Raw genomic sequence first — 12,141 nt, 5'->3', positions numbered from 1 at the left:
TGTGTTGGGGGGGTGCCTCAGGGCTTGAGTATTTTCCCTCTCCTCTTTAACATCTCAATGTAACTGCTGCATGAGGTCATTGGACAGCATTGGATGTGGTGTCATCAGTATGCTGAGGATACCCAGTTACACATTTCCCTGAGCCAGGCAAGTAATGCTGTTATGGTTCCTGTCCAAGTTCCTGGAAGCTGTAACAGTCTGCATGGACTCAACCATTGCAAGATAGAGTGGCTCTAGGTTTTTAGTCCCTCAAACAATGGTGATTTCCATCAATCGGAATACAGCTGGAAGGGACCTTGGGGGTCTTCTAGTCGACTCCCCTGCTCAAACAGGAGACACTATACCATTTCAGATAGGTAGCTGTCCATTTTTTTCTTTAAAACCTCCAGTGATGAAGCCCCTACAACTTCTGGCAAACTGTTCCACTGGTTAATTGTCCTCACTGTTAGGAAGTTTCTCCTTAATTCCAAATTGCCTTTCTCCTTGATTAGTTTCCACCCATTGTTTCTTGCCTTGCCTTCTGGTGCTTTGGAAAATAAGTTGACTCACTCCTCTTTGTGGCAGCCCTCATATACTGGAATACTGCTATCATGTCACTCTAGTTCTTCTTTTCTGGCCAAACTCAATTCCTGCAACCGTTCTTCAGATGTTTTTGTCTCCAAGCCTTTAGTCATCTTAGGTGCTCTTCTTCAAAACTTTTTCCAAAGTCTCAACATCTTTTTTCTAATGTGTCCAAAAATGGATGCAATATTGCAGTTGTGGCCTTACTAAGACTTCATAATGCGGTACTAATACTTCACTTAAACCAGGTTGCACTCCCCTGGACCAAGCTGATGCACAGTTTGCTTGGACTCATAGCTTCTGGTTGACCAGCAAGTGATAGCTGTGACTATAGAAGGGAGGGGAGGGCTTTGCACAGATCCATTTTGTGTGCCAATTGCATCCTTTTCTGGACTGAGAGACCTTGCTCATGATCACTCTTTTGCCTTAATCACTTCCCATTTGGATTAGTGGAATGCACTTTACCTAGGGCTGCCCTTGAAGGCCACTTGAAAATTGCACCTGGTCCAGAATTCAATGATGTGCACAGTATTAGGTGTTAATAGGTTTGCTATACCTCGATGACCTGCCCCTGCTCCCAGTTTCTCTCTGGGTCCCATTTAACATGCTGGTTATCATAAAAGCCCTACATGGCAGGAGACCTGGTTATTTTCAGAACCACCTCTATCTAAGAATATCTGCCTCTCCACTAGATAAGGTGCAGTAGGCAGACTCTAGGTCAGGGCTGCCAAACTTGCAGCTGGCGGGCCATATGTGTCACACGCTGGCCACACCCACCCCCAGTTTAGCAAAGGGGGGGAGTTGTGATACATTACGGGTCGACAATGTGATGATACAGGTCTGACACCTCTGCTCTAGATCCTTTCCCTGACATCCTTCCACTTAATAGGGCCTCAGAAGGGTGCCTTTACTATGGCTATCTCTAACCTAGGGAATGCCCTCCGCCCAACAATTCAACAAGTCCCCTGTCCATTTTAGCTTTTGGGAAGGCCAAAACTTGGCTGTTTACTCAGGATAGGACATAAAGGAACAAAACAAGGGTCGTTGTAGCTTACCGAGGAGCATCTCGAGATCATTAAAGCTTATTTTTGTCTGATCTTTTTTACTGTTTTATAGGGGCTTTTTATGGTTATGTTAAGAGCTGCCCAAAGTTTAAGATAGATGACCATATAAACATTTTAAATAAATAAATATACTGGAGGCAAATAGGAGGTAGCACAAGGTATACATAAACTTTCATTTCTTGGTGTAACTTAAGAGTTATTGCTCCTAGGCCAAGCATCCTTAATCTTGAAAATAAATATAAGTTGCCATCAATCAATATGAGGTAAGATTCTCTAAGGAGAAAAATGAGCATCTGTTTATTCTAGCCTGGAATGAATTATTCCAGTATCTTAATATAGCAAGATGACCCAGTTCTTAGGTACTTGTCAAAATCCAAGGTTGAAAGTTTTGTATGAGTCCTGTGCTTTCACAGCTTGTTTAGGAATCTCCCATGATCGAGTCTCTTATCCTCCTTTCTAATCCACCAGTCATCAAAGCAGAATTAAGGGTTGTGCAAAGCTCTCATAATGGAAGTAAATTTTATGTATTAAAAAGTTTTCCAGTTGATGTTTTTGCAACGCCAAAGGATTAGTTGTACCAGTTTTTATGTTATTTTTTTCTTTACTGTTAGTGTGGACTTCTCAAAAGGAGTTAGGTAAGCAAACTTGCTTACTATCAGTGGTGGTATTCAGCAGGTTCGGAGCAGTTCGGGTGAACCGGTAGTAGTGACCTGTGGGTGGGCCATCCCACCCACCCCGGCACTATGCCATCCTATTTAGCCATGCTTTCTAAGCTGCGTGCATGCGTGCAAGCAGCGCACGCGAGCACGAAGGCGCACACATGCTCACATTTCGGTGCACGGTGAACCGGTGATAAAATTACGTGAAACTCGCCTCTGCTTACTATGTACTTATCTTTTGTAGTATTAAGTTATATGAGAGATTAGACAGATTCGTCTGGATCTTTATTAGACTCTAAAGTGGGGGAATCTAAATAATAGAATATAAGATTATTTTAGTGAATTGCTGCAGTTATTTGAATAAAGCTCAAAAAATAACTATCCTGTCAGAGAATAAACCTCGATATCACTGAATTTCACTGAAAGTAATGGGATTTAAGTTTCTTTTTCTTAGTTTCAATGGGATCCAATCAAAAACAACTTCCAAGAGGAAAGTTGTTAACACGGAATCTTGGCAACATAATAGATTCAGACTACTGCTTGAAAAGTAGATTTGAAGCACTTATGTCAATAAAGAGACCTGCCGATTATCCAAATTGTAATGAAGATTGTGTACAGAGGAGAGTGAAATATATATCCCAATGGCTTGTAGTAATATCACTCATTAGCAACTGCTAGTGCCATTAATCAACTTTCCAGCAATGTTGTTCTAGCCACCTGCTCCTTCTGGACGAAGGAGAGTTGAAAAGGTTACTGCTTGGGAGAGAGAGGGAAGAGAATAAAAAAGAAAAGATGTTTTGAATTTGAAACAAACCATTTCATTCTGGAACTTCTATCAAACTCTTGCTTTGGCTGGGGTTTCAGCTGAAAGAAAACCCAAGAATGAAATTGGGTTGATTTTATGGGACAACTAAGGTTAGTTTGGCATCTGTCACCCGTTTCCCCTCGCCCCCGAATGCCTGCCTGCTTCCCCTTGAGCTCCCTGGCACCTTCCTTTCCTCTGTCCTCACCCTATTCTCAGCCACTATGGCCACTGCCAAGATCCACAAATCTGTCCTAGACGAAATGACTCACCATAGCCCCTACTGTCCAGAACACCCAGGTTTGAGTCTAGATTTTACACACACACACACACACACACACACACACACACACACACACACACACCACAACCAAGCTCAGAGATCACCTAAGACTCCTCATGTCAACCCTGAGCTACAAATATTCTTTATTTTGAACACAGATTGCTTCAAAAGAATCGCTTATACAAAAACTATGCTAGGTATTGCTCATATGCAATTGCAGTTTGGTCTCAGAGATCATTTCTTAATGATTAATATGCTTTGAATTTCTTATCTTGAGAAGCAGTGGGCAGATGTACTAAAGCAAGAGAAATCAGGCACTATTTTGAGGATATTTTGGACAAGTTCTCTGTTTAAATCTCTAATGTTAGTGAGTTTCCCATGGCTTACCACTGTTCAAGAGGATGCAGTTTTTTTTATTTTCCAAAGGTTTTCTATCAATGATGTGGAGTCTGAAGATTCACCAGATATTTTCTTGGTATATTCTTTGAAGACAAGAAATAGAGCCAAAAATCAGAATCACAACTGTGTGATTAAAAAAAAAAAACTGCCCTTTTGGCTATAAAGGATATGCATGTTAAATAGTGGGCTTCTGATTACAATTGTGGCCATCACCTTGACTTATTTGACATACACATATTCCACTTAGTGGTAATGTGGTGAAAAGAGATGCTTTCCGTTCCACATAAATGCACTTCTGCCCGCTTATATTTTGAAAGTAATTGGCTGGATCTCCTCAAGGAAAGAATGGAATGGAATAAAATGGAATGTGGAAGGGATACTAGAGGTCTTCTAGTCCAGTCCCCTGCTCAAGCAGGAGAACCTAATGTCAGCGTTCCAAATATCATGCAGAATTAAATCAGAGTCCAAGGCAGAGCTAACTTTAAGACTTGTGGACTTCAATTCCCAAAGCTGGCTGAGGAACTCTGAGAGTTGAAGTCCACAAGTCTTAAAGTTGCCACAGTTGGAGACCTCTGGTCTAAGTTGTGGATTACCAGTAGTAGCTAATCCTCAAAGTTGCACATTCTACTATTGCATTTGTTTTCTAACAATTACCAGAGAATTTATGATGCACCCAACACACCCACCCAACCAGTTATGGTATTCTATTTTCTTCACTACCAGTTCGGTAGCCGGAGTGTGCGTATCTGGGCATGTGCAGACCGTTCTTGATGGTTCTTGACGTCAGTGTGGGTGGGCAGAGTCTCGTGCCGCTGCCACCACTACCGGTTTGCCCGAATCGGTGCGAAGCAGCAGCATACCACTACTGCACCCAACACCCACACCCACCCACACAGAGTCCACTTGAAATTGAGATTAGCCACTACTTCAGACACCAGAGGAAATTTCTGAAGCTTGTATGTGGGTAACAGCATAAAATATCTTGTATTGTGCCATAGGTAGCTACCACAAACACACCACTTCAATTTCAGCATGCTTTATTTACAACATGTGATTCAAAGGGTTTTTGCTTTCTTGAAAAGATTATTAAACAAGAGGAAAAATAAGTTAATACATCACACATTTAAAATATTCCTTCATAGATTAACCCCACACTTCCAGTAAGACTTCATTTAAGACTTCAGACAAATCTCAGTCAAATATATTCACAGCCATATTTATAAACAAAATAACACGATTCAAGATCTCCACCCATCTACATGAATACACCGGGTTGTGGGGCAGGGGGCAGTTTTGGTTATGATCCCTGGGTACACAAGATGAATGGAATGCGAGCGTGACTGCATCACAATTGTGCCATTTAAGAAGCGTAGACAACACATGCTGGGACTATATATGCTGCCTTTGACAGAATGAACCTGACCCTCACATCAGAAAACATTTGGTATCACAATCCATACATCCGACCACAGGATGGAAAGTGCTGATCATGCGCTATAAATGCACTTGTGTATACACTTAATGGATACATGTCTCCATGCCATCAATAGTTTGCCTTCAATTTCAAACAACGAACATGTTCTCAATTAAATATAGTGCAAATCAAACATTTAGGAGCAAAACAGGCAGATTCACCATGATGCACACCACTTTTTTTTTAATGGCCTCACTATATATCCACCAGAATACAATCTCTTGACACACCATTCAAGACAGTGATATCTAACGCTGAAGAATAACCGGTTCTTGACGAAGAGAATTCAAGGCCAGCAGGCAGCAGCCACGAAACAATGCTCCAAAAGTGAAGATTGGGATTGTTCCTCCCCTCCTAGTACTAAACATCCACATGATTGTTGGCACAATGGGGGCACCAATGGCCAACAGATCTATGAGGAAGTTGCTGCTCCAATACCTTTTGACAATGTTCCCCTCGGACAACTTTGTCACATTCCCAAGGGTTGTGGTGTGATAGTCTATGAAATCCAGTTCCTTCATGACTCGGTTTTTGTAATATCGAGAATCCATGGCCCTGGGCGTGGGTTCCAATGGAGTTAAGAGGATAGCAGAATTTGGATCTGTTGGCGTCAAATCCACAAGCAAGTCTGAGATAATTTCTGGATCAGATACATTGGCTTCCACCAAAACAGGAGATGGGTTGATTTGACAAACATCTTGTGCCTTGAATATGTTCTCAATCAGCTGCTCCATGCCTGACCTGTATAGCAACACATCAGCCTGAACAGCTTGTTCCATGGCTTCACTATGATTGTCATCTTCTACTTGGGAGCTGCCTAGACTTTGCACCAGATCCAGATGGTTGAAAGCAGAAGATGTAAAAACAGCCGGGTGACCAAATTCAGGAGTGGTAGCAAACATGGTTTCTTCAAAAATGTCATTCCCATTCGCAATATCATCACTGAGCAGTACTCCGCTATCTGCCTCCACCGAATGGTTCTCTGTGAACATGCTATCTTCCGTCTTGGAGTAAGTTGTATTCATGCTGAAAGACTTGTCAGGTGACAAATCACATTCATATTCTAAGCTCTGGTCATCACGAGAAGAGCCGTTCTGGGCCAATTCCATGCTCTGAAGCAAAGACTCCAATTTCTTGTTCTGGATGTTGATGTCCACAAAATACTTCTGAATCCCTTTGTCTTTCTCAGCCAAGCTGTTTTTCATCGTTTCAATGACCTGCTTGAGTTGCTTAATCTCCTTCCGCGCTTCTTTCAAGGCAAGCTGGGCCTCCACGCGATGGCATTCTTCTTCAATCCAGTCATCCCGCATGCGTGCCAGTTGAGATTTAAGTTCCTTGATTTCGCTTTCTCTAAGAAGGGGGAAAAAAACACGTTATGCTCTTTTGAGAGTCCAACTCTGGGATTAAAAACTTGATGATTAATGAGGAAGCTGTAGGACAGTGAAGAGATATTTGTTTTTATTTCTCTTGTTAGGGGACAGAATAAAATAGATCACACGGCAAGTGTTTTTAACAGTCAACAGGAACTTTTTCCTAAATTGCTACTTGCCCCAGCTTAAAGCAGGCAATCATATACAAATATTTTTCTTCCCAATGTTTTCTCATAACCCCCTTTCTTGTGGGAATATCTCACTGGACAAAACTAACTATTTCACTGCAGTTGTATAGTATGTTATGCTGCAGTTTTGATAATCCCATTATTCTTGAAAGTAGAATTAGAAGGGCTGACTTTTGTTGGGATACAATAACTGGAGGTAATATGATGCATGTAAGTTTCAGTTCTGTAAATATAAATCTATCTAAATCTGTATAGTACCAGTTATCTGGACATACCTCTAACAATCTTTGGACCATTATGTTATTACCCACTTTTAATGTCAATACTTTTTAATTATATTTTAATGTTAGTATTTTTTAATATAGTGTAAAAACTAATGTGTATTGCTGGTCTTTGACCGTAATAAAGATTTTACTTACTTACTTACTTACTTACTTATGATGCATGTAAGTTTCAGTTCTGTAACTATAAGTCTCTCTAAATCTGTATGAACAGGTGAATAGGCAACCTGATGTCCTTCAGATATTCTGGACAAAAATTCCCACAATATTTTATTTTAGAAATTTAAAGTAAAAGGGCACAAGATTGCTTACTACTGGTTTATAGCAGTAGAGCAACCAAAGGTCTTTAGTCTTTCCCAACATTTATCTAGATTAGTGGTGGGTTTCAAAAATTGTTTGAACCTACTCTGTGGGTGTGGTCTCCTTTGTGGGAGTGGCTTGCCGCCCATGTGACCGGATGGGAGTGGCTTGCTGCCCATGTGACCGGATATGAAGATGCCGACGACGCTTGTCAGAACCACCTTAAATTACCTCACACACAGCACTGGCATGCATAAGAATATGATGTAAACTTGTTTTTTAAAAGGCATCTTTGGTTTGCGTTAAAACAACTTCAACACACGCAATGTTCTGATTGCACCACAAACGCAGTAGTCATCTTTACCTTTCACAGAGGCACTGAGTTTTATAAATGTGATAGTGATAGAATAATCATATCCAAGGACCTGTGGTGGGTTTCAAATTTTTTTGCAACCTCTTCTGTAGGTGTGGCCTGCTTTCCGGGTCCACTGGTGGAACCTCTTCTAACCGGTTTGGTAGATTTGACGAACCGGTTCTACCGAATAGGTGCGAACTGGTAGAAACCCACCTCTGATCTAGAGGTGCCACAATTTCAGAGCCTTTTGAGTAAAACGCATGTATCTATTTATCTACCCCCTGTTGACTTTCCCTTCCAAAATTGTCTCTCTCTCAATCTAGCTACTTAAGCTTCCAATGCAGTGTTTAGAAAATCTGTAACTTAGGTTTATAATTGACATCTGTCTAGATCAGTGATGGCGAATCTGTTTTGGCACCGAGTGCCCAAATCAGAACACATGTGCATGTGTGTGCGTGCGTGTGCCAGAGCACCAAAAACCGGAAGACCTGTAACTGGCAAACACATGCCTGGCTTTTGGCTCTTTTTTCTGGCTGTTTTGCGTGGTGTTTTGGTGGTTTTCAGGCTGTTTTTCAGGCCATTTTCAGGCCAGTTTTCAGCATTCCAGCGCCTGCAAAGACCAGCTGGCCGGCACGCATGAAACCAGAAAAGCAGCTGGTGATGACAGACATACTCACAAAGAGGGCTCTGTGTGCCACCTCTGGCACGCGTGCCATAGGTTTGCCATCACAGGTCTAGATAATGGAAAATACCCTAATCACAAACTTCCAAACAAGCTTTACCTTCCAGCATTTGTTTCTACCCAGAACTTTTACCTTTCCTGAAGTCTGCTCTCTGATTCCTTCAGTTTTGTTTTCAGGTGCCTCACTGTAACTTCCTTTTGTTGGAGAGGGGTCAGGTACTGTTCTGGACTGGGTGGCTTTATCCCATGGTTCTCACCGCAAGAATTGTATCGTGCTGGCCGCCTGCAGTAGGGAAAAGTTTGTTATGCTTGCAGAATTGTGTTGTGTTCTGCGTAGGTGACTTTAATTGCATTCCTATACGCTGGTTTTTCTCAATTTTAGCAATTTTAAGATGTGTGGACTTCAGTTCCCAGAATTCTGCAGCCAGGAAGTCCACAAAACATAAAATTGCTAAAATTGAAAAACAGTGCTACATGCATTTACCTCAGAATAAGCACAAGTTAACTGGCTGCTTTTTTAAAATGAAGGTCTCTCTCTCTCCCCCCCCCTCTCTCTCTCTCTCACACACACACGAGAGAGAGAGAGAGAGAGAGAGAGAGAGAGAGAGAGAGAGAGAGAGAGAGAGAGAGAGAGAGTGAGAGAGTGAGTGAGTGTGTGGGGAGGAAGGAAGGAAGGAGGGAAGGAAGGAAAGAAGGAAAGAAAGGAGGGAAGAAAGAAAAAGAAAGAAAGAAAGAAAAGATTTAATGTCAGATTGGGTTGAAACATTTCTTGATATCTGGATTAATCTTTCTTTGGAGGATGGCAGGTCAATTTTAAACACTTTCCAATGAGAAATTGGCTTCAACAGAAAAAGCAAGTTTTCTCTTGTTATTGTTTTATTTTTTAGAAAAGACACAATAAAGTCTTGCCTGAAAATTACATTATTCAAATCCTAAATGTCCAAAAGCTGAACAAGCCAAACGTTAATCGATTGTATGTTAATCATAGTAGCTACAACCCACTTACTCTATTTCTTGTAAATGATTAAGAGTCCAAGGACTAATCACACTGAAGGCAGAAGCTGCACATTTGCTCCTGGTAAAAACTTCAGAACAAGCAACCAAAGGTCAAGTAGGGGCAGAGATAATATAACTTAAGAGCGACATTGTACAATGATTTTTTTTTTCTGAAGCAGATGCAGGCCAAGGAATGGAAAATGGTGTTAGATTACATCCCATCACACAAGGGAGATGGGTTCAAAAGGAAAGAAAAATAGTTAACACAGACATTAAGTTAGGAATGTGACCTTTTGAAAGATTCCTTCCTCCGAGGGGAGGCCAAAAAAATAAAATAAAATAGAAGAGCTTGTTCAAATGCTCAAAACAAAGCAAGTCAAAGATCAAGAGATTTCACGAGCTTGAAATAATGTGCCCTGGAGACACTCCAGTGACAGCTAGAGATGAAAGAGTTTAAAGATTTGGGAAGTGGTAGGATAGCAAGGAGATAAATATTATGGAGAAATTCGCTTGCCTAAAGGTCGGGCTGTTATCATTTCCCTTGTATGAACCGGAATTGCTGCTGCTGGCTGAAGAGGCCCCATAATTCTGATGTGGACTAACAGGACTCAATTGATTTTTGCACAGCATCGACAACAAGTCCTTCTCACGGGCTGTGGTTGGAGGGCTGGACCCAGACTTATAAGGCAAGGAACCATGATTGCGTCCATGAGGCCCCCGGCTAAAAGAGACAAGGTCAACAATGGGTTACGATATGTCATATTAAAGAAAGACATGAAGCTATGACAGTTTTTACTGATTACCCTTGGCATTAATTACCATGATCTCTTTGGCTCACTTTTACCATGGACCAAATTAACCAGGTAGCATGGCTAGTCTAGTGAAGAGAAGGACCAGGGGAGACAAGATAGCAGTTTTCCAATATTTGAGGGGCTGCCACAGAGAGAAGGGGTCAAACTATTTTCCAAAGCACCCGAAGGCCAGACAAGGAATAATGGATGGAAACTGACCAAGGAGAGATTCAACCTAGAAATAAGGAGGAACTTTCTGACAATGAGAACAATCAACCAATGGAACAGAAGTTGCCTTCGGAAGTTGTGGGGGCTTCATCACTTGAGACTTTCAAGAAGAGATTGTACTGCCATTTGTCAAGAGTGGTGTAGGGCCTCCTGCTTGAGCAGGGGGTTGTACTAGATGACCTGTAAGGTCCCTTCCAACTCTGTTAATCTGTCTGTCTAAATATATTTAAAATGCTTATTTTGAATCAATGTAGTTAGCAGAGACATTTACTGTATTCTTTCTGTTTTAAGATGTCATGCAAATCTTCTAAATGTATCAATTTCTTCTGAATTGTTGTTTTATTCACGCACAAATGTATGCCAATTAACTCAATTATACATCCATAGATAGAGTGGTTTATTGAACCAGTCCATGAGACTTTTACAATAAATCAACTTTTCTTTTTAAAATTTGTAAATGTGGATTCACAGAACTCCTACCTGGTGATTGCAAGTACTGAAATTATTAACTGATATAGAATTGATATGCTATAACAGAAAGCATTGACGTGCAGTCAGGGGAGGCAGGGCCTCATCACTGTCATCATGAAAAGAAAAAAAAATAAAAGGAAAAAGGCTGAGCTATTTGCTGCCAGAGTCACAATGGATGACTCTGCTTAGTGCTTAACTGTTTAAAAAAGCCTCTAAAAAAAGTGCCCTCTGCAGGAGGAGGTGAGAGAACCACGTGCCTCCTTTAGTCTATCTTTATGACCACTTGAGCAGAGTTAAGCAAGGGTTAAAAGGTGAAAAATTCCTTATGTAGATGAGGCACGTGGTTCTCTCGCCTCCCTCTGTAGAGGGCACTTTTTTTAGAGGCTTTTTTTAAACAGTTAAGCAGAGTCATCCATTGGAGGCTCTGGCAGCAGCTAATCCAGCCTTTTTCTTTTTACATTTTTTACATTTTCATCATGGCAGACAAGAGGAGAGTTGAAATCCTCTGTGAAACAGCTGTAAAAGGTATGTGGGTCGGAGGGAGGGGGGAGGAATTCAAAATTATTGTAATTTGTAAGTAATTGTAATTTGTATTATTATAAGTAATTTGTGTGTGTGTGTGTTTGTGTGTGTGTGTGTGTGTGTGTGTATTTTACCCGCCTCTGCTGGTGTGCGGGCTGGCACTTTATTTTTTATTTTTTAAAGCCCTGCCGCCGTGCCGGCCATAGAGCAGGATGCACGGCGGCGGGACTTCAGCGGGGCTTTCAGAAAGCCATGTCGGGGGCTTTGGTGTGGCTTTCCAAAAGCCCTGATGAAGCCCTGGTGCTGGCAGACATAGGGCGGCTTTTGCCCGCTTGCCTCACCGGCCATGAACCTCACTGCATGTCACTGACAGAAAGACCTCTAGACTGGGAACAAAGCCATCAGAGTTTTAAAACTCTGATTGGTGGCAGACACCTGGACAATTTACAGCCTCTGATTTATATGCCAAAAACTAAGAATTCATAAAGTATATTTTGGAAAACAGACCACCATCTGAAATGTAGAAATCTTTATCATGTGTGAAGGGAGTATATGATGAGCATTGACTTCATGCCTTGTGAAATTGTCCACCCTGTTGAATTAAAAATGTAGTAAGGAATAGATAAACGTCTGGAGATTCTCAGGAATCCAGGTCATGGTGATCCCAAAAGTACTTTTTCAAGAGGCAACTGGACTTTCTGGTTTTTCTTTGAAG

The 12,141-nt window shown here is 41.4% G+C and overlaps 1 protein-coding gene across 2 annotated transcripts in view; it reads right to left on the bottom strand.

Moving 5' to 3' along the window:
• Nucleotides 1-4,788: 4,788 nt before the first annotated feature.
• SYBU (syntabulin) overlaps nucleotides 4,789-12,141 on the bottom strand; it is a 59,748-nt gene continuing 52,395 nt past the window's right edge. For both annotated transcript variants that reach the window (XM_087706765.1, XM_087706766.1), the window contains 3 exons: nucleotides 9,929-10,135; nucleotides 8,552-8,701; nucleotides 4,789-6,592 (listed from right to left, as the gene is read on the bottom strand). In XM_087706765.1, coding sequence (XP_087562891.1) covers nucleotides 5,491-6,592; nucleotides 8,552-8,701; nucleotides 9,929-10,135 — 1,459 coding nt within the window. In that variant the 3' untranslated portion in view covers nucleotides 4,789-5,490. The remainder of the gene's footprint in view (nucleotides 6,593-8,551; nucleotides 8,702-9,928; nucleotides 10,136-12,141) is intronic.

Source organism: Thamnophis sirtalis, unplaced genomic scaffold (genome assembly GCF_051295495.1).
Source record: "Thamnophis sirtalis isolate CommonGarterSnake01/CBP01778 unplaced genomic scaffold, rThaSir2_p1.2 scaffold_2, whole genome shotgun sequence".
NCBI classification, from domain to species: domain Eukaryota; kingdom Metazoa; phylum Chordata; class Lepidosauria; order Squamata; family Natricidae; genus Thamnophis; species Thamnophis sirtalis.
Note: the sequence above shows the minus strand (reverse complement) of the source record. Positions and strands in the feature narration are given on the sequence as shown.